This window comes from Dendropsophus ebraccatus, chromosome 13 (genome assembly GCF_027789765.1).
Source record: "Dendropsophus ebraccatus isolate aDenEbr1 chromosome 13, aDenEbr1.pat, whole genome shotgun sequence".
Lineage (NCBI taxonomy): Eukaryota > Metazoa > Chordata > Amphibia > Anura > Hylidae > Dendropsophus > Dendropsophus ebraccatus.
Genome location: NC_091466.1, coordinates 25,234,360 through 25,257,270, shown reverse-complemented (window position 1 = coordinate 25,257,270; position 22,911 = coordinate 25,234,360). Strand labels below are relative to the sequence as shown.

The window sequence follows — 22,911 nt, the reverse complement described above, 5'->3', positions numbered from 1 at the left end:
GCAGTCTATAGCAATCCCAGAGCCAGAACAGCAGCTGAGGGAAAGAAGAGACTGGAATGGATTGGCTTCCCACAATCACATTACAGGAAGCTGGACCCCCCCTATTGGACCACCAAATTTTGACAGCAGCAGATGGCACTTTGTGAGACCTCTTTGAACCCCCGTAGTGACGTCATGGCGTACTAACTTACCTCTCCCAGTGCCCGCAGTGAGCGGTGGGACCGGCCTCTGGACCCCCGCTGAAAGGCATTTTCCCCAGAGTGGTGATGACATCACGACTGGGGTAAAAGACCTGTCCCGGTCATTGACTGGCTGAGCGGCCAGACCATCAGCCGGGTCGTGACGTGTCAGCTCTGGAGAACCCGGGACCCACGGCTCATCCCGCTGCTCACCACGGGCGTGAGAGGTAAGTTGGTACTTGTGATCAATTTACCCCCTGCCGAATTTTTATAACTTGCTGGATTTTTTTTTCTTGCTAATACATTCTTGCTTTAATAAAGTTACCTCACTTTCTAATATAACTTTATTTTGAAAAGGGATTGATTTATATAGTTACCGGGTTTTTTTCGGCCTATGAGGCGACTGGGCGTATAAGACGACCCCTGACTTTTAAGCAGATTGTTAGGGGTTTGCCTTATACGCCGGAAAATGTTAACCCCTGCCTGACCGCAGCCGTGGTGCTAATTTAAACCCCCCCCCCCCCCCAAATATTTTACAGACCTAGGGCGTGTTCCTGGCCTCTTCACGCCTCTGGTACCGTTCCGGGCGCAGGCAGTGTCACGTACACTACCTGCGACGGAGATGGAGATCGCTGAACCTCTCCCGAGCAGCCGAGCGTCTCATCGGAGAGGGTCGGAGACGCTCGGCTGCCGGGAGAGCTTTGGGAGAATGAGAGAGGTGCCGGAAGTTGCCAAAGCCTCTCTCATTCTCTTAAAGCTCTCCCGGCAGCTAAGCGTCTGCGAGCCTCTCAGATGAGGCGCTCAGCTGCCTGGGAGAGGTTTGGCAATCTCCGTCTCCGACGCAAATAGTGTACTTCACACTGCCTGCGTCGGGAACGGTACTGGAGGCCGGGAACATTTAGGTGAGTTAAATGTTGTTTTTTTTCGGTGGGGATGGGGCCATTTTTGAGCCCCCGCCCACTGTATGAAGCGACCATATGTGGCGTATAAGACGACCCCCGACTTTAACCCCGATTTTTTGGGGTAAAAAACTTGTCTTATACGCCGGAAAATATGGTATATATTGCAATTCACCAGCAGCAGTAAGGGGCGATGCTGCCACCAATTTTTGTGTCTATTTATCTATATGAGCCCTGCAGTTCCTGATCCCCTTCTCTGACCTACCAGGGTCCCCTCCCCCTCCTTGTACAGTATATTCTTTTATAAACAGTACACAGGGGAGAGGGGGAGACTGCCCACCATGTTTGACGTGTCCGTCAGCCTCTGCAATGGTGATTGCTACGACTGCTCACAGTGCTTGATCCCTCTTCTTATCAGCGCTCCCTCTGCAGAGGTTGTCGGACACAATGGGGGAGATTTATCAAACTGGTGTAAAGTAGAATTGTCTTAGTTGCCCCTAGCAACCAATCAGATTCCACCTTTCATTCCTCACAGACTCTTGAAAGGTGGAATCTGATTGGTTGCTAGTGGCGACTAAGACAATTTTACTTTACACCAGTTTGATAAATCTCCCCCAATGATTGTATCAGGCAGCCCCCCCCATGGATACTGTACATAAGAATATACAGTAGACGCTGCTCTGTATAGTGCTGTGCGGCAGCACTTGATCAGAGCAGGGGATCATAAACTGCAGGGCTTGGGTTACCCTGCAGTTCCTGACACACAAGTTGATGGCAGCAGAGGGGGCAGTGTTCCTCCCTTACTGCTGCCAGTCAACTGAAGTAAATCTGTACATTATGGGGGAAATTTATCAAACATGGTGTAAAGTGAAACTTTCTCAATTGCCCCTAGCAACCAATCAGATTCCACCTTTCATTTTCCAAAGAGTCTGTGAGGAATGAAAAGTGGAATCTGATTGGTTGCTAGGGGCAACTGAGCCAGTTTCACCATGTTTGATAAATCTCCCCCAAAAAGTATATATTAAAAATAAAGTTATATTACAAAGTAAGCAGGTCTCCAGAGTACCCCTTTAACTATAATACTTCAAATTTTTTATGTAATTTTTTATACGTTCACTTTACATAATACAATACTTGAATATAATACCCACATAATACTCTGTATTACAAGCCACATAATAGTACATGCTAAATTCCACATAACATGCCACATACCTGATACCACCATATTGTAGGACCAGATAATTTAGTCCTTACCTGATAGGATATTAGGAGCATGGAGGTCTTACCTTCTCCTCTATGCCAGAGTGGTTTCTGTGTGTTAAGCACAAGCTGTGTCTTTATAGATACAATATGCCAGGAACTCCTGCAGAACCTCTTCTACATTCCATGGGAAAGTCCAGTTTTGCAATTGTTTTTGCAGCAGTTATGTAAACTTACTCAATCATACTGTTTACAGTGACCCTGCTAGTGACCCTGCCAGTCCCTGAAACACAGTAACATCACAGCCCCAAATAAATCGGATAAGGATCATTTAATGCTTATGCTTATGTAATAAATTGTGTAGTTTATTTTAATCCCTTAAGGGGAATCTGTCACTAGGTTTATTCTGCCTCTGACAGAAATGCTGAACAGATCAGTGTATTACTTACTTAATTCTGTTCTCTCGTAAAAAAAAAAAGAAAAAGAAAAACTGAAACAAAATGTTTAGGTTTTTTTTGCAAATTTGCAAAAATGTACTCTACTCATCTCTACCAATAATTCAATATTGATATTCAATAATATCCATACATGATAAAAGACTTGATTGATTTGAAAGAACTATGACTTTTTTGAGTTGTCAGTTTTACTTTAAAGGGGAACTCCGGATAAGAGAAACTTGTTTTCTATTAAAAGTACATTAAAAGTTATATAGATGTGTCTATACAATGTATTACCATATCTGTGCGGTTCTACCACACTGGTAGAATATGTGAACTGGCACAGAGGCCATATGGTTTATTTAGCCCAGCATCTTGTGCAATGTTGCAATCTATATCCCAGTCATTATTTTAAACTTTTTTATGTGTGTGCTCTGATGGTACCAGTTATATAATATGTTATGTAATGTTATTTATTATTGATTTTATGCATCATGATTTTATGTATATTGTATACACTTTCCTTATTCAATTATAAACGCCCCCTAATGGGTATTTCTTTTTTGTACCTGAGCCTATTTAAGTAACCCTCCTGCTATCCTATGTTATGCACTTCGTTTTATCTGATGAAGAGGACGTATGTCTTCGAAACGCGTCATATTTGTGCTATATTAAATATTTTTTACTATATTAAATTCATTTATTTAAGCTTTCGGCCACTTTTCTATGTGGACAGCGCTGACCGTGAGTACCTTAATTCCTTTTTATTTTATTCACTTGCTGCATAATTTTGTCATCTTCACTATATGAAGATGAATGTCTTCCTGCTGTGTATTAAGCAGACACTGTTTTTTTTTTTTGTTTTTTTAATATACGTGACATGATGGGAAAACAAACATTGTTACATTCCACGGGGGAGTCCAGCCTTGCAAAATCTTTTGGCGGTGGCTATGGAAAGCTGTTTTCTTACATTGCTTTTAAAAAGTATTACAGCCTTCCCTTGACCTTGTTATATTAACCCCTTAACGACATAGGGCGTATATTTACGCCCTATTGCCGTTAAGGACTTTCAGAGTGGGGCCGCGCGGCGACCCCGCTCTGAACCGCGGCGGTCCCGGGTGCCGCTTGTAGCCCGGGACCGCAGGTATTAGCGGGCACGGTCCGATCGCCGTGCCCCCTAATACAGTAATCAGATGCAGCTGTCAAACCTGACAGCTGCATCCGATTACCGGATTCAGCTTATCCCTGGTGTCTAGTGGCGGAGATCACTCCCCCGGGACGTTATCCCGGAAGAGCGATCTCCTTGTCTGAAGCCGGCCGGGGACCACTCCAAGATGGCGCCATCCCCGGCTCGGCACTCGTTTACTTCCGGCTGCAGCAGCCGAAAGCAAACGAGTGCCGATCTCATGGATCTCTGCAGCATATCTATGCTGCAGAGATCTCTATGAGAGATCAGTATACTTATACTAGAAGTCCCCCAGGGGGGCTTCTAGTATAAGTGTAAAAGTAAAAAAAAAAAAGTGTTGTTAATAGTAAAAATCCCCCTCCCCTAATAAAAGTCTGAATCACCCCCCTTTTCCCAGGTTATTAATAAAAGTAAATAAATAAATAAACATGTTTGCTATCGCCGCGTGCGTAATCGCCTGAACTATTAATTATTCACATTCCTGATCTCGTACGGTAAACGGCATCAGCGCAAAAAAATCCCAAAGTGCAAGATTGTGCATTTTTGGTCACATCAAATCCAAAATCCAAATCCAAAAAATTGTAATAAAAAGCGATCAAAAAGTTTTTTACAGGCCATCAGAAACAATATAAGTTATACATGTTACATATCGTTGTAATCGTAATATATAAAAAAGTCAGTTTTACCCCAGGGCGAATGGCGTAAAAACACATTTCCCCCAAATAAACAAAATGCATTTTTTTTTTCAATTTCACCACACATTTATTTTTTTTCTGGTTTCGCAGTGTACTTTATGCAAAAATTCAGCCTGTCATTGCAAAGTACAATTAGTGACGCAAAAAATAAGGGCTCATGTGGGTTTCTAGGTGGAAAAATGCAAGTGCTATGGCCTTTTAAGCACAAGGAGGAAAAAACGAAAAACGCAAAAATCGAAAATTGGCTCCGTCCTTAAGAGGTTAATTGTGTTTAGAATAGCTTACACCTTAATACCCACCGGGTGGATTAAGTCCGAAATAAGGGCAGCCTTCATCCGCTTGGGAGTCGAGCGTGCAGATCCAGTAAGTTTCCTTCTGTAATAACCTCTTTTTCATTTCACTTTTGTCTTTACACCAGACTTCCTCCAGAATGATCCATCTCAAATCACTTACTTTGTGTTTCTTTTCTGCAAAATGTATTGCTTACCCTTTTTCTCCAAAGCTTTTCTTTTCCTCCTTCACCTCTCCATGTTCCTTCTGCAACAGCCTCCTAATGGCTGACCTATGTTCGTTTAACCTTCTCTTCACTGGTCTGCTCGCTTGTCCTACATATACATCTCCACATGGACATAAAATACTATCATGAAACATTGGTCTGTCCTTGGGCACAATGACAAATTTGGCAGACTGTTCAAGGATAAACCTAAATGTATCTAGTGAGAGCAGACATTGAGGACGGAGCAAAATCTATACAGACCGTTCTGGCCTCTGGGAAAGTTGGGACCTTTCCTTGTTTTCAATGTCAGAATTGCTCCAGCATCATAAAAGGAGGGAGTGTGTCACATCCTAGAAAGGGCCATATGATACAACTGCCTGGAATGCATACATGCGATTCCTGCAATGTTGTATATTTAATAAAATGTCCATGTGGAGATGTATATGTAGGACAAGCGAGCAGGCCAGTGAAGAGAAGGTTAAACGAACATAGGTCAGCCATTAGGAGGCTGTTGCAGAAGGAACATGGAGAGGTGAAGGAAGAAAAGAAAAGCTTTGGAGAAACAGGGTAATGAATAAGATTAGAGTACCTAGCTGGATGGATATGGCGGCGGTCTCCACAAGTCGAGTATACAAACAAGAAAAAACAAGAGAAATGACTATTGTGGTAGACCTAATTGATGCAAAAAAGCGACTTTATTAGTATGAGCACAAAGTGCAGTGAAGTCATATATATATAATTAGTCCAAATTTGTGCAGTAGAAGTACAAAAAGATTATAAAAGGCTAGGGTACTGTCGGGGAGGTAGCCCTGGTATACCCCTACATAACGTATATCGAGGACCGCTGGGTCAGGCGTCCCTTAGCCAGGCGGTATCTGGCCCTATACTAGACAGTGGTGGAGTCAAGGTGCAGACTGTCTGAAGACGTGTGATGTAGGTGTGATCAGAATGATTCCGTCTGGTAAGTATACGGCATAGTCACATATGAGGTGATGTGGCTCAAGTGAGTACTTTTATTTCTACAATGTAAGATAACTGAGATCCTTCACAGGTTTTCACTTCAGACGTGTTTCCCCTATGTGGTGTGCATAGGTTCATCAGGGGAGATGCTGTCAATATTACCAACTAAGATATCTGTTGTACCTATCCTGGACCTGACTAACGGGCTACAAGCAATATCACTACTAGTAGGTAACTATGATACACCAACTGACAGGGATTTACACCATTTGGTTTTTGGTATTCATTGTGTTTTACCTCACTGTTACAGGCTCATATCAGGACCTGCTAATATGGTTATCATCATTCCCCCACCTATATGAACATGGCATCTGGGTAGATGTACATCGGTAATGTCTAAATCCCATAGCATACAATAAGAGACATCAAAGGGCAGGGTCGGACTGGACCCCCGGGGGGCCGGGGGATCCCCAGGTGGGCCCGCCCCCCTTTGAAGGGCCCTGTGCTGGAGGTGGGCCTCCTGTTCAGCCTCTCCTTATGATCAGGAGATCAGGGGGCCCTCAGCTGCCTTCCATGGTGCTCTAGTGATTAAAGAACGGCAGCAGGGCCCCTTCGTTTACTCCACCACTGTAAAGCCATGGACCCCCCTCCCCCTGCACTGTAAGTGGTACAGTCCGTCCTAATCAGCTCCTGATTGGCTCTCTTCCTGCCTGTCACTAGAGGCTCCTTCTGTCCCGCAGTAAACAAACCCTGGTGTGGCAGCAGGGACATGCTGAAAGCTGCACAGAGAAGCCACAGCAGCAGGACCCCCTCCATCCCCCCTCCCCCTGCAGTCATGTCTCCCCCCTCCTGCTGCTTTGTGCTGTCGGTGCGAGGAGAAGAGGGAGAGGCTGCAGGCTGCACAGAAGAAGATGGTGGAGATGGAGACTAATGGAGGCCCTGGAGCTTCCTGCATAAAGCAGTCAGTGTGTCAGTAAGTGTCTGTAGTGTCAGTAAGTCCCTAAGTAGGTCAGTGTGAGTGTCTGTATATTTGTGTATCCTTGTCATCTGTGTGTGTGCTTGCATGTTTGTGTCTGTATAGTGTGTGTGTGTGTGTAGTGTGGCTATGTGTGTGTGTGTGTGTGTGTGTGTGTAGTGTGGCTATGTGTGTGTGTGTGTAGTGTGGCTATGTCTGTGTGTGTGTGTGTGTGTGTGTGTAGTGTGGCTATGTGTGTGTAGTGTGGCTATGTGTGTGTGTAGTGTGGCTATGTGTGTGTGGTGTGGCTATGTGTGTGTGTGTAGTGTGGCTGTGTGTAGTGTGGCTATGTGTGTGTGTAGTGTGGCTATGTGTGTGTGTGTGTAGTGTGGCTATGTGTGTAGTGTGTGTGTGTGTAGTGTGGCTATGTGTGTGTAGTGTGGCTATGTGTGTGTAGTGTGGCTATGTGTGTGTGTAGTGTGTGTGTGTAGTGTGGCTATGTGTGTGTGTGTAGTGTGGCTATGTGTGTGTGTGTAGTGTGGCTATGTGTGTGTGTGTAGTGTGGCTATGTGTGTGTGTAGTGTGGCTATGTGTGTGTGTAGTGTGGCTATGTGTGTGTAGTGTGGCTATGTGTGTGTGTGTGTAGTGTGGCTATGTGTGTGTGTAGTGTGGCTATGTGTGTGTGTGTGTGTGTGGCTATGTGTGTGTGTGTGTAGTGTGGCTATGTGTGTAGTGTGTGTGTGTAGTGTGGCTATGTGTGTGTGTGTGTGTGTAGTGTGGCTATGTGTGTGTGTGTGTGTAGTGTGGCTATGTGTGTGTGTAGTGTGGCTATGTGTGTGTAGTGTGGCTGTGTGTGTGTGTGTGTAGTGTGGCTATGTGTGTGTGTGTGTGTGTGTAGTGTGTGTGTGTGTAGTGTGGCTATGTGTGTGTGTGTGTGTGTAGTGTGGCTATGTGTGTGTGTAGTGTGTGTGTGTGTGTGTAGTGTGGCTATGTGTGTGTGTGTGTGTGTGTAGTGTGGCTATGTGTGTGTGTAGTGTGGCTATGTGTGTGTGTGTAGTGTGGCTATGTGTATGTGTGTGTGTGTAGTGTGGCTATGTGTGTGTGTAGTGTGGCTATGTGTGTGTAGTGTGGCTGTGTGTGTAGTGTGGCTATGTGTGTGTGTGTGTGTGTGTGTGTAGTGTGTGTGTGTGTAGTGTGGCTATGTGTGTGTGTGTGTGTGTAGTGTGGCTATGTGTGTGTGTAGTGTGTGTGTGTGTGTAGTGTGGCTATGTGTGTGTGTGTGTGTGTGTAGTGTGGCTATGTGTGTGTGTAGTGTGGCTATGTGTGTGTGTGTAGTGTGGCTATGTGTATGTGTGTGTGTGTAGTGTGGCTATGTGTGTGTGTGTGTGTGTAGTGTGGCTGGCTATGTGTGTGTGTGGTGTGTGTGTGTAGTGTGGCTATGTGTGTGTGTGTAGTGTGGCTATGTGTGTGTGTGTGGTGTGTGTGTGTGTGTGTGTAGTGTGGCTATGTGTGTGTGTGTGTAGTGTGGCTATGTGTGTGTGTGTGTGTGTAGTGTGGCTATGTGTGTGTGTGTAGTGTGGCTATGTGTGTGTGTAGTGGGGCTATGTGTGTGTGTGTAGTGTGGCTATGTGTGTGTATGTAGGGTGGCTATGTGTATGTAGTGTGGCTATGTGTGTGTGTAGTGTGGCTATGTGTGTGTGTGTGTAGTGTGGCTATGTGTGTGTAGTGTGGCTATGTGTGTGTGTGTGTGTGTGTGTAGTGTGGCTATGTGTGTGTATGTAGTGTGGCTATGTGTGTGTAGTGTGGCTATGTGTGTGTGTGTGTGTAGTGTGGGTGTGTGTCTGTGTGTGTGTGTAGTGTGGCTATGTGTGTGTGTGTGTGTGTGTAGTGTGGCTATGTGTGTGTGTGTAGTGTGGCTGTGTGTGTGTGTGTGTGTGGCTATGTGTGTGTGTGTTTGTGTGTGTGTCGTGTGGCTATGTTTGTGTATGTAGTGTGGCTATGTGTGTGTAGTGTGGCTATGTGTGTGTGTGTGTGTGTGTGTGTGTAGTGTGGCTGTGTGTGTGTGTGTAGTGTGGCTATGTGTGTGTGTGTGTGTGTGTGGCTGTGTGTGTGTGTGTGTGGGTGTGTGTGTGTGTGTATGTGTGTGTAGTGTGGCTATGTGTGTGTGTGTGTGTGTGTGTGTAGTGTGGCTATGTGTGTGTGTGTGGCTATGTGTGTGTGTGTAGTGTGGCTATCTGTGTGTGTGTGTAGTGTGGGTGTGGGTGTGTAGTGTGGCTATGTGTGTGTGTGTGTGTGTGTAGTGTGGCTATGTGTGTGTGTGTGTAGTGTGGCTATGTGTGTGTGTGTGTGTGTGGCTATGTGTGTGTAGAGTGGCTATGTGTGTGTGTGTGTGTAGTGTGGCTATCTGTGTGTGTGCGCACACCTATTATGTATATAGGGGGACCTGGTGTAAAGTGAAACTGGCTCAGTCGCCCCCGGTAACCAATCAGATTCCACCTTTCATTTTCCAAAGAGTCTGTGAGGAATGAATGGTGGAATCTGATTGGTTGCTAGGGGCAACTGAGCCAGTTTCACTTTACACCATGTTTGATAAATCTCCCCCATAGTGTATATTATATAATGTAGTTCTATGGATGTTTATAGAGAGACAGCAATGGTCGGCAGCTCTCTAGAAGTTTCCTATAGATGTTATTATAGATGTATGCAGTGTGCATGTAGACTGTACAGATAAGCGTATAGACTGTATGTAGTAACACATAGATGAGAGATAGTGTATATACTCTCTATATACTTCTATGTAGGGTCTACCTGCACACTGCATACATTTATAATAAACCAGAAATCTTCAATGCAAATAGCATCGGTCTGCTGCTGCTCCTATTCCACGGGGCGACGGCAGCAGATCGCTGCTATATTTGTCATTTGTCATGTTAAAAGACAAACGACTGCAACCATCAGGTGACATGGTTCACGTCGGCTGATCGTTGCCTTCTATTACACAAGACGATTGTCGGCTGTAACAGCTGATATTGGACAAATACGGACGATAATCGTTCCGTGCAATAGGGCCCGTAGTAGTAGTGCCCTTAAAGTGTGTGTCTGTATGTGTGATTAGATGTATGTATGGAAGGTGTGTGTGTATCTGTGTGTATCTCAGTATGTGTGCATGTGTACAATGTCAGATTATTCCTTAATCCAAATGTACTATCAGATTTATGTAAAAAAGAATACTATACTGTGCTAACATGAAAGGTTTGGCATCGGTTATGTAAAGTATATGTATTTAGGGTGGGCCCCTAGAATCAATTTCCCTGGTGGGCCCAGGGACCCCAGTCCGACACTGTCAAAGGGGTTTAGTTCTTTTCACTAAACTCCCCCCCCCCCCCCCCTTTTTTCCAACACAGATCTCCTTACTGAGGACAATATTGACAGCATCTCCACATCATTCCCTGATGAACCTATGCACACCACATAGGGGAAACACGTCTTCAGACAGTCTCCACGACTGTCTATTATAGGGCCAGATACCGCCTGGCTAAGGGACGCCTGACCCAGCGGTCCTCGATATACGTTAGATAGGGGTATAACAGGGCTACCTCCCCGACAGTACCCTAGCCTATTATCATCTTTTTGTACTTCTACTGCACAAATTAGGAAGTGTGGTGTAAAGAGAAAAGTCTATTACTAGAGATGAGCGAGCCTGCCGAGGTTCGGGTTCGTATGAACCTGAACTCTCGGCGTCTGATTCCCGCTGTCTGCAGCCTCCGTGAAGAGAGTGGATACAGCCGGAGGACCGCCTGGAAAACTGGGATACAGCCTATGGCAGGTTCGCTCATCTCTTACTGGGTCTGCACGCTCGACTACCAACAACCAAAGGGGTTAAACGAAATGTGTAATTTCCAGGCTTTCCTGTAGCGTAGTGCACGCTAGTATGCCATCTAGTGGCGATGTTAAGCTTAGCACTTTAGTATTGCATGAGAAATATATAACATTGAGTAATATGTATGAAATACATGATAAAATACTGGAAATGAATGCTTTCTAGTGCCAGCTTAAATGAAGCCTGATTTTAATATGTTTTAGTCAAGGATTTGATATGCTTTGAAGTTTGATGACGTCATATGGACTATTTATGGTGGAGGGTTTCACTGAATTGGATACGCTTGAGAAAGGAGATTACTACTCCGAAACGTCGCGTGATTATGTAAAGACGCTACTACTTTGCCTCCTACCAACCATGGAGGTCTCTGCCCCACAGCTGATATGTGGACTTTAACAACGCCCTAAGCAGGACGCCAAGACGGAGTTCCATTGAAGTATCCATCTGCACATGGGTGATTTATGAAATTTTGTAAAAGCTGTATTGTTGCAAAAATGAATATGTGAAGAGAAAGAGTTATCTGAACGTGTCAGTATCTTTATTTCTAATGACTATATTTATTGTATAACACAGAATCACAAATTAGAAGCTGATTAACAGGGAACAAGAAAGGAAAACCGATCTCTACTCATGGGTGAACTGCTATAGTGGGCCAGCCTAGGGTAGATGGCACATTACCGATGATACCATTATATAATACCACCACACCATGACCACTATCACTACAAACCCTATAAGAGAGTGCAGTTACATCTAGTGACTCACAGGAGGCATCTTCTCTGATCAGAGTTGTTAACTTTTTCTTTTTCTTTCAATTCTGCCTGGGCCATCTTGCAGTTCTCTCCTGGCCATAAATCCTCTCTCAAGAATCTGCCAGAGAAACATTTTAGGCTACTTGTTCCAGCACGTATAATAGTTAGATCCCCTGTACCCCTGTATAGTAATCTGACCCCTCTGTGAAGCCCTTATATAGTAGGTGGCCCCCTCTGTGCAGTTTATATATAGTAGGTGCTCCCCCTTCTGTGCCATCCCGTATAGTAATGCTCCACCAGCCCCTATAGTTAGTGGCTCCTCCCATGCAGTCCCCTATCGTAATGGCCCCATGTGCCCTCTTTATATTAATGCCCCCCGTGTGCTCCCCTAATAGTAATGCCCTCTCCCCATGTGCTCTCCTTATAGTAATGACCCCCCGTGTCCTCCCCTTATATTAATTCCCCTCTCCCCATGTGCTCTCCCCATAGTAATGCCCCCTTGTGCTGTCCCCATAGTAATTCCCCATGTGCTCTCCCCATAGTAATGCCCTCCTCCCCCTGTGCTCTCCCCATAGTAATGCCCCTGTGCTGTCCCCATAGTAATTCCTTATGTGCTCTCCCCATAGTAATGCCCCCTTGTGCTGTCCCCATAGTAATTCCCCCTTGTGCTGTCCCCATAGTAATTTCCCATATGCTCTCCCCATAGTAATGCCCCCCCCTGTGCTCTCCCCATAGGAAAGCCCCTGTGCTGTCCCCATAGTAATTTCCCATATGCTCTCCCCATAGTAATGCCCCCTCCCCCTGTGCTCTCCCCATAGTAATGCCCCCCTGGGCTGTCCCGATAATAACCCCCCGTGCTCTCTCCATAGTAATCCCCCCGTGCTCTCCTCATAGTAAACCCCCCTCCCCATATTAATCCCCCCTGTGCTGTCCCCATAGTAATTTCCCCTACCCAAAGTAATCCCCCCTCCCCATAGTAATCCCCCCTGTGCTCTCCCCATAGTAATGTCCCCTCCCCATAGCAATCCCCCCTGTGCTCTCCCCATAGTAATACCCCTGTGCTGTCCCCAAAGTAATACCCCTGTGCTCTCCCCATAGTAAGGCCCCATCCTCCTGTGCTCTCCCAATAGTAATTCCCCCCATGTACTCTTCCCATAGTAATTCCCACATGTGCTCTCCCCATAGTAATCCCCCTGTGCTCCCCCATAGTAATAATCCCCCTGTGCTCACCCATAGTAATCATCCCCCTGTGCTCACCCATAGTAATAATCCCCCTGTGCTCCCCATAGTAATAATCCCCCTGTGCTCCCCCATAGTAATCCCCCCTGTGCTTACTAATAGTAATCCCCCCCTGTGCTCCCCATAGTAATTCCCCCTGTGCTCCCCATAATAATCCCCCCTGTCCTCCCCATAGTAATCCCCCTGTGCTCCCCATAGTAATGCCCCCCTATGCTCCCCCATAGTAATCCCTCCTGTGATACCCCATAGTAATCCCCCCCGTGCTCCCCATAGGAATCCCCCATGCTCCTTATAGTAATCCCCCCCCGGTCTCCCCATAGTAATCCTCCCTGTGCTCCCCATAGTAATCCCCCTTGCTCCCCCATAGTAATCCCCCCTGTGCTCCCCCATAGTAATCCCCCTGTGCTCCCCCATAGTAACCCCCTGCCCTGTGCTCCCCATAGTAATTCCCCCCACTAAACAACAGAAACAAAACAAACAAACAAATGAACTCACCTAGTGCAGGCTTCACCACAGTAGCGCCTCTCCCGGCAGCCGGTGCTCCTCTACTCCGGCACAGACATCGCGACGGAGATGCTGCCTGTACCGTAAGTCTCGGCTGCTACCACCGCCACACACACAGCTGCATGCGGCGCTCATCCAGGATGCTCCTGCAGCTGTCGGCGCCCACTGGAGGCTCTTCTAAACCTCCAATGTACCTGTCCGCAATTGATTGATGGGGTGATGCGCCCTGTGCGGTTGCACAGGTCGCTTACCCCTAAGGCCGGCCCTTCCCACCACCACCACACACACATACATACACATCTTCTATTTTATGCCTCTCTTTATAGCACTTTATTCCACAGGTAAAACCCTTACACCAAGCAGGGTAAATAAGGTCCCTTTCAGCTTGTCCCGAACCTTGTGGTTTCCTCTTAATAATATCACTACTGATGTAATGTGGCAAATGTTAAATATTATTACAGTACAATAATACCATATTATCTTATGTCCGGTGAATATAAGTGTTATCAAGGAATACAAATATAAAGCATTTAAGATCATCAGCAAAGTTATGGTTCTAACAGCATAAATATGAGGCTCTAGGGTGGGAATTCTAGACCCCGCAGTAGAGACTCGCATCTGTCTCATATGTTGGTAGAGAGAAATAATGATAGGACATGAGGAACTGAAAGATAATACTAACAACAATACAGACATAGTAATGTAGCATTCAATTGAGACCAAATGAGCGGTAGATATAGCAATGCTCTTTGGTCCATTAGTATACTTCTGTAACATAGTCATGTTTTGAGATTCATGAAATGTAGAAGAGTGGAACGCCATTGAGAAGCTACAGGTGATAGATACCAACACCGAAAATATCAGGAGCCATGGGAATATCTTGGGAAATGTCCTCTGTAAACGAATGTACCATCTCTTGTTGAGGTTTACAATTTTTAGACAGAAGTAAACGCTAAGCCAAGTGGAGAAGAAGATTAATAAGTCAAAACTTTCCAAAAAGAGTCTTTTTCAGAAAAAGAAGAAAATCAGTCATGACTTGTAAAAGTCCCTGTAGTGGGTTACAAATACTAAGACCACAGAAGAGCTGATCCTTTATGTCAAGACCTTTTTTCCTCATTAAGGCCTGAATATACACGATCAATATTCCTAAGTGTCCTGGGACAACAACAAGAAGAGAGACCACATCTATCACCATAAGGCCAATGTACACAGGACTCACCATGATGACCACACTACCCTCCAAAGAGATAGTCAAGATATCAGAACACCAATTTTATAATCACTTGTGTCAACATCATAGTCAAATGACCTATAATACCTATGGAAATTTCCTGGCTTAGGGAAGTGGAATTTATGCTCAAGTAGAAATAGATATATGAACAATTTGCATGAGTTTGCAAAAAAAAACAAAAGAATATCTGTCATCATGTCTCATACAGTATATTTGAATGCTGGTTTTGAGATAAATCTTAGCATAAACAATATTGACATATGTTCCCAAAGATTTTAACCTCTTAAAGGCTACCTATCATTTTCGGAAACTACTGACATGTCACAACAACATTTCAGAAATTTGTAACAGGTGCCGAGACCCCTGCCGATTGTTAGATTGAAGGGGTAAGCGCACTCTAACTCTTCATCTCCATCTCACTGCTAAAGTAGCAGGCGACGGAATTATAATGGAGCCCTAAGGAACTTCCGGTGATCGATGTACCGGAAGTACCATAGGGCTCCATTGTCATTTTAACGATCGGCGGGGGTCTCAGCACCAGTAGAGAACGGCAATGTGTCCTCCAATCCCATGAATGCATTCTCTGTGAGCGTGCAGGTGATAGGGACTTCCTGTTTTTGGTCTCTTTTTTTCAACAAGCACAAGACTAAAAAGCTGCTTCAGGAGACTGAACCTGGATTTCAAGTAAGTATAGCTTTGTTTTAAACCACGATAAAAAAAAAAAAATTGTAATAATTATTAATGTGAATTGCATACATGCTTTTATCTGATCCCCTGTTGATTTTAGATTTTGAAAGTTTAAAGTGTAACTATCATCTTTAGCGGTCAGCAGGATACACTGTCAAAATCCTGCCACTGCGTTCCCCATGCAGGCATGCACCGAAGATGGAATTGTTTCAGCAGCACAATTGATTGCATTGTATACAATGGCGCTGCCGGAAGAAATCCGCATCCTGCACATGCCTGCATCGGGAGCACAGCAGCAGGGTTTTGACAGCGCATCCTGCCTCCTGCTAAAGATTATGGTTACACTTTATTGCATCAAGGCGTATTATTATGTCATGTTGAGGAAATATGCAAAAATACTGTGAAGACACCATCACGTATCCATCCACAGACTGCTGTTTCAGAGTATTTGCCCCTCATCAATGTGGAGCAGGATTCTAGCTAGTGGGAGCAAAGTCTAGTAAGTGAATCAAGAGAATGATGGTTGACCTCAGGGAGATCAACTGAAACACCACAAAGACACCATCGCATGTTTCTCAACGTCAGTGAATCTAGAAACATTGACACATGGGAATTCAAATATGCAAAAATACTGAGGAGACACCATCACAAATTTTTCTCAACGTCAGGGAGCTAGCCAAACCTTCTACCGGAAGGAACGACCAAGCCAAAAGGGATGGGGGTGGGGGGTTTCCAGGCAAGACAAAATTGACAGGACTTGAGAAGTACAGAAAGGGAAAGATCTCCATCCACACACAGCTGTTTCAGGGTACTTGGCCCTTATCAGTCAGGACTGGAAGACCCTATAGCAAGAGCAGTGGGGGAGTAAGGGGGGTAAGTGTGTGCTCACTTATTGTATTAACACACAGAGAGACAGTAAATGGAGTTTTACTCTTTTACAGAAAACCCCTTTAATCAACTTATTTTTCTGTACAAAGGCATAGTCTACCACCATTATTTTTTCTCTACTTATGTAACATTAGCATCAAATTCATGTCATTTGCTGATTTCCTCTGTTTCCAAATGTATCTTATCTGGTTTCCAAGTATTGTGAAAGTCTTCCAGTAATTGTTTAGATACTGTAAAAGACCATGATGGGCGGTTATTAGTGTTTTGGTTTATAAGACATTAGGTTACTTGTAACTCATCATTACTTTGCAGGCTACGTGGCTGCATGTGTGTTTTGGGAATCTACTGGGAAGATCAGGAAACCATACATTAGCAAAAAAAACTCTGTGTTCTGACTCAACATTGGAGTATCAGACCTTCAGTGGTGACCCTCAATGTAATTTCCTTTCTCTGTGCCTTTATATTTCTCAAAAGAGGAATTACAGAAAGATCATCGGCTAAGGTGAGTTTTTTTTTAACTTGGCATTGTGAACTACTAAATAAAGATAAGGAGGGGGTAAAACGGAAGTGAGATCTGTTTAGTTAAAGGACAACTCCCACGAAAAAATGTTTTAGCTTATTTAACTCACATTACAAAGTTATATAAGTTATATAACTTTGTAATGTGGTTAAATACCCGGTCTGGCCCCCTTCCCCCACTTTTTTTTTTTTTGGGGGGGGGGGTCCCACGGGAGTTGTCCTTTAAACCTGAGTTCTGTAATGGGGGGGGGGGAGAGCTCTATGAAGAAATAGAAGATACTGGTCCACCTATGGGACCACATCTCAGATCTATTTTATTGTCAGATTTTGAGGTTTTGCTTTTTTACCTATTCCTTAATATTTTATGGGGCTGTCATATTTTAAAAACATTTAAGCCAGAGTAAGTCTCAAATCAGTAGAACTGATCAACTTTTCTTCAAAAAGTTGTCGATTTTAGCTATGCATGCTTAATATGTCTCCTTTGTTTTCAACAATGCTCCTTATTCTGAAACATCTGAACTATTAAAAAACAAAGAAAAGTAAAGATGCTGTTTTTGGTTCCTCATGCCTTTTAAAACAAAAAAAGTTAGAAGTGATCAGAAAGTCATATAAACCCAAAACCTAATTATAGCTTGCTCTTAAAAAAAAAAAAAAAGCCCTCCCTATAAATAAAAAGTTCTATAAATAAAAAGTTCATGGGCCTCATGAAAACCACAATCATACAGTTCTGGAGAATAAACTTAGAATATCATTTATACCACATGTCATCATGATGTAGATGGAAACCTACAAATTGATGGATCTTGGAAGGAGTAAAAGCTTTATTGCTGAACATCGGTGAGACAAGAGATGTTTCAGTTATATAAATAACTTGAATAATTTGAAAACAACTACATAGTTTATATAAATTGTTTTGGTTTTTTTTTTAGAAAAATGAAAAACCTTTGCATCCTATTTGTGCTGTTCTTTGGATGTTTTGCACTGGAAGGTACAGTAAGTTAATGTTAAATATTCAATACCCGAGTGACCCAAACAGTAAAGTAAGAGATCATGGGGGGTCTGACCTCCGTACCCTCCGACAGTCTCCAGATCAGCCCCCTGGCCCTTGTGTTTAGACTCTTTATTTATTTATTTATTTATTTTTCCTAAGAGTCTAAACACAGGAAGTCCAGTGTATCCCAGGTGATCTGGGAGCTGGGAAAAGGCAGTCATGTGATTGACGGACACATTGAGCCGTGACACTCTATACTGGCCGGGACTTCATGTGTTTAGTCTGTTTTTTTCAACCAACTCAAGACTAAAAAATGTTTCAGGAGACTGGACCTGGTATTCAGGATTTTTGAGTTTATCACTTTTAAAGCAACAATTTATCTTTAATTTTTGATTAATCTGTTTTACAGTCATCAAACTAAAACAAGTGAAATACACTGCATGGTCAATTGCCCGTAGACTTCAATGGAGCAAGTTATTACATTGCATAAATAACTATATTTTTCACTCAATTTTACATCCCTGTTTTGGTATTATTTGTGTGTTAATGTTTGTTAATGTTTAACCCCTTCCCTCCATTTTTGCACTTTTGTTTGTCTTCTTTGTGTGTAAAAGGCCACAGCGCTTGCATTTTTTCACCTACAGACCCATACAAGCCCATATTTTCTGCAACACCAATTGTAATAACAGACTTAATCTTTGGCCCCGTTCCCACTGAGCAAAAGTAGCGGAATTCCGCGACGGAATTGTACGCCGCGGAATGCCGTTAGCCTCCCACTCAGAATGGGAGTCTATGTTCATGTTCATTCTTCAGCGCGTACAGGCTAATGGCATTCCGCGGCGGACAATTCCGTCCCGGAATTCCGCTACTTTTGCTCAGTGGGAACGGGGCCTTAATCTTAAAAATTATTTGCGCAGTAAAATTGAAAAAAGTACTTTCTTTTTCATGTGGGAGTGGGAGGTTGAATTTGTATTTGTACTGTATTTATGCCATTCCCCCCTGTGATAAAACTGACATGTTATCTATGTTCCTCGAGTCAGTATAATTACATTGATAGGTATATTATATAACTATAGTTTTTAAAAAATTAAAACCTTTTTTTTTAAAACTAAATGAGGTTATTTTATGTGTCATTTTTTGCATCATTATCTGTTCTATACTTTTTGCGCTTACACCATTTACCATGCGAGATCAGGAATGTAATGATTTAACAGTTTAGGCAATCACAGACACTGCAATAGAAAATGTATTTATAAAATGGGAAAAGGGGGGTGATTTATCAGAAGTTGGCAAGGGATTTTATATTCGAACTTTTGATATGGCATGGGATTTTTTATTTATTAAAAAAAAACTTTTTTTTTGTCCTACAATAATTCGAAGTATCCATAGGGGTCTTCTATGAATATTGCACTGATTGATTATAGAGATCAATGCAGTACACACGTACTGCATTGATCTCTGCAATCAGTGCTCGAATACTAAGGGCTGCTAGAGCCCAAAGTAAAGGATAGTTGAGTCGTGATCAGCGCCATTACATCACTGGCCCGGCAGGTATGGCAAATCGCTCCCTCACGATCGCATTGTGTGGGGGGATCAAGCCACTTTTAAGGGCATGCTGCTGTCAATTTTAAGAACGGCTTTTAAATAGTTAATTAGCTGAGCACGGTGATTGGCTAAAGGAATGTATTTACAAAACTATTTAATGTGATGAGCTCTACAAGAATAACTATGTTAGTTGAGATGGGAATACCCCTTTAAGGCCTCCATATATCTTGTACTTTTGTTGGCTGTACTTGTCTCTTGGGATGGGTATGGTCGTTGGTGGAAAGCATATGGGGTTATCCCAACCGTCCACTGACCGATGATGTCAGTGGAGATATCGGTTGGACGTGATGGAAAATCACTGCTCGACCCCTTTGTTCTGGGAGAAATAAGCCTGGCTGCGGCTTAACCCTCCACACACAGAACACCGGAATGCTCAGCTGTGCCAAATGTTTGTGTCTGTGGAGGACAGGGGCTGGATGGGAGAGATAACTGCCGTCAGTTATTGAAGGTGTATGGCCAACTTTAAAGTTGATCTTCTGATTAAATAAAACCCTTAAAGATCCAGTGGTTTAATACACAGCTTGTGATCCACTGTTCTAATTTTGAAATTCTATGTGGTCTTAAGTAGTGATGAGCGAGTACTAAAATGCTCGAGTGCTCGTTACTCGAGACGAGTATTTCCCGATACTCGAGTGCTCGTTTCGAGTAACGAACCCCATTGAAGTCAGTGGGAGACTCGAGCATTTGTGCAGGGGACTCAAGTTTGGTAGAGGGAAGGTAGTGTGAAAACCTGTCAACCGCAGAAAATGATGGAAACACCACGGAAATGGACAGGAAACAGCAGTAATACAGGGATCGGCATTACGGGGGTTAACGATCCTCTGCAGTAATGCCGATCCCTGTATTGGTTAATATATTTAATTAATAAAACACATTTTCGTTGTAATAAAGCTATTTCCCTTGTTCAATAATTTAATTCTAACGAATCCATACTTGTGCAATTAAATATATCGTTAAAATAAATATAAATATAAATAAATGTATATTTATATATATATTTATTTATTTACAGTATATTTAATTGCACAAGTATGGATTCGTTAGAATTAAATTATTGAACAAGGGAAATAGCTTTATAAGAACAAAAATGTGTTTTATTAATTAAATATTATTTATTACAGGAAGCTCTATTAAAGCAAATTCCTATTGCCGACAATAGAGCTCATTGTAATAATTAATACTTAACTTTAATTAAAACATCAAATAATTCTTCTAATTATGCTATCACAATAGCATTATTAGAAGAAACATTTTGCTTTATATGTGCGCTCAGCCGATTGGCTGAGCGCACATATAAGGAGCCGGTCTGCAGCACAGTGACTTCATTGTGCTGACGACCGGCGAAGAGGATACATCGGGACATCGGAGGGTGAGTATAAAGCTCTCCCCACCCTCTCCCCTGTACTGCACCCATCCCAGCAAGGAAGGGGGGGTCACTTAACCCCTTCCTTGCTGGTATGGGTGCAGTCTGACATCAGTCTGGCCCCCAAGGGGTTAAGGGGGATGCAATGCATCCTCCCTTAACTCCTTGGGGGCCAGACTGTAAGCAGCGATCTGAAAAAATGCTGCATACTGTAAGGAGCACAACACCGCTCACAATGATGGGTGTTGTGCTCCTGTTTGTGTGTTTTTTGTGTGTTTCTCCCTTTTTGTTTTTCAGATATCGGTATCCTGGGGATTACGTCGGATTCCGTGGACTACGTCGATGACCAGCGGTTGTTTAGATTCTTTTTAAAAATAAAATGGTCAATGAGGGGTGTGGGGGTGTTTTTATTTGAATAAAAAATGTTTTTCACTTGTGTCTTGTCTTTATTGCTTTACTTTATAGACTTAGTACTGGAAGCCGTCTAATAGACGGAATCCATTACTAAGTCGGGGCCTAGTGTTAGCCGGTATAAAATGGCTAACACTAACCCCCCATTATTACCCCAGTACCCAATGCCACCACTGGCACCCGGCTCTTCCCAGTACCCCTGGTGGCATTGGGTACTGGGGTAATAATGGGGGGTTAGTGTTAGCCATTTTATACCGGCTAACACTAGGCCCCGACTTAGTAATGGATTCCGTCTGTTAAACGGCTTCCACTACTAAGTCTATAAAGTAAAGAAATAAAGACAAGACACAAGTGAAAAACATTTTTTATTCAAATAAAAACACCCCCAAACCTTTCATTGACCATTTTATTTTAAAAAAGAATCCAAACAACCGCTGGTCATCGATGTAGTCCATAGAATCTGACGTAATCCCCAGGATACCGATATCTGAAAAACAAAAAGGGAGAAACACACAAAAAACACACAAACAGGAGCACAACACCCATCATTGTGAGCGGTGTTGTGCACCTTACAGTAGGCAGCATCTTTACAGATCGCTTCTTACAGTCTGGCCCCCAAGGAGTTTAGGGAGGATGCATTGCATCCCCCTTAACCCCTTGGGGGCCAGACTGATGTCAGACTGCACCCATATCAGCAAGGAAGGGGTTAAGTGACCCCCACAATTGTTTAGCTGTTTTATTGAACTCGAACCCGAATCTTTACGAGATGCTCGTCCGAGTAACGAGTACCATTGAGTACCTTAATGCGCGAACGAGTACCAAGCTTGGACGAACATGCTCGCTCATTACTAGTCTTAAGGTTTATATGGCATATTGGTCTAATAATCTAAAATTAATAGCAGTATAGGTTTGATCAGTATATCTGAGTATACTTATTTGGTTATACATTTATTGAATTATTATTATTACCATGACTACAACTTTATTCTTTATTCTATATTTTGATCTAGACAAAAACATTCTTCTTCCTAAGGAAACAGCCACAGACTATGTGATTCTGAAGCCGACTGTGCAACAACCTCTAAAGCAACTTACTGTATGCCTGCGCACCTACACTGAGCTCACCCGACCACACTCTCTTTTTTCCATGGCCACACCAGGACAAAACAAGACTGTTCTCATCTTGCCAATACCTCCAAACGTATGCAGAGTTTACATAAACGAAGAATACTTTATATTTACAGTGGATCAGGAGATCCTAGACTGGAAACTTACTTGTCTCACCTGGGACTCTAGTACAGGAGAGCTCCAACTATGGATCAATGGCAAGCGTTACCCTAGAAGAGTCACTATCACCAGATCTCCCATTGGTCCCCAAATGAGCGTCATCCTCGGACAGGATCAGGATGTGTATGGTAGTAGGTTTGATGCTACTAAATCATTTGTAGGTGAGATTTATGATGTCAATATGTGGGATTATGTTCTGTCCACCAGCAATCTAAAATTACTTTCTAAGAGTTATAAGTACTATGGAAATATTTTTAACTGGGAAGATGGAGTTTATGAATTAAAAGGGGACGCCATCATCTTAAATCATTAAAATCTTCATGATCATCTAAGTGAAACCCACAATGACGTACAATTGTCATTGTACAGCATAAGCCTATTACAGTATCTGAAGTATATGCATTTATTACTACATGTATGTGATTCATTTAAATGTGAGTTAACAAATAAATACGGATCTTTCCTATACCAGAATTGTTAAAGGAGTAGTGATTTACCCCCATTCCCTCCCCACATGAAAATTTATATATATTCATAATATACT

At 43.2% G+C, this 22,911-nt stretch overlaps 2 protein-coding genes across 4 annotated transcripts in view; one reads left to right on the top strand and one right to left on the bottom strand.

Annotated features, from left to right (window-relative positions):
• Positions 1–22,911, bottom strand: part of LOC138770348 (jeltraxin-like) — a 359,857-nt gene that overhangs the window by 4,826 nt on the left and 332,120 nt on the right. The window contains exon 1 of one of the 3 annotated variants that reach the window (XM_069949391.1): positions 2,368–2,464. The exons of 1 other annotated variant lie outside the window; for it this stretch is intronic. The gene's annotated coding sequence lies outside the window, so the exon portion shown is untranslated. One more of the 3 variants, XM_069949392.1, reaches the window with a different exon arrangement.
• On the top strand, positions 6,764–22,897 carry LOC138770742 (jeltraxin-like). The gene is made up of 4 exons (XM_069949952.1): positions 6,764–7,028; positions 16,504–16,693; positions 17,640–17,698; positions 22,091–22,897. Exons 3-4 carry the CDS (start codon positions 17,644–17,646, stop codon positions 22,678–22,680), a joined length of 645 nt encoding a protein of 214 aa, XP_069806053.1. The 5' UTR covers positions 6,764–7,028; positions 16,504–16,693; positions 17,640–17,643; the 3' UTR covers positions 22,681–22,897.

Coding starts and splice junctions, on each gene's coding strand:
- LOC138770742 (XM_069949952.1), top strand. CDS start 17,644: ATGAAAAACCTTTGCATCCTATTTGTGCTGTTCTTTGGATGTTTTGCA. Junction 17,699..22,090: donor TGGATGTTTTGCACTGGAAG/GTACAGTAAGTT, acceptor ATTTTGATCTAG/ACAAAAACATTCTTCTTCCT.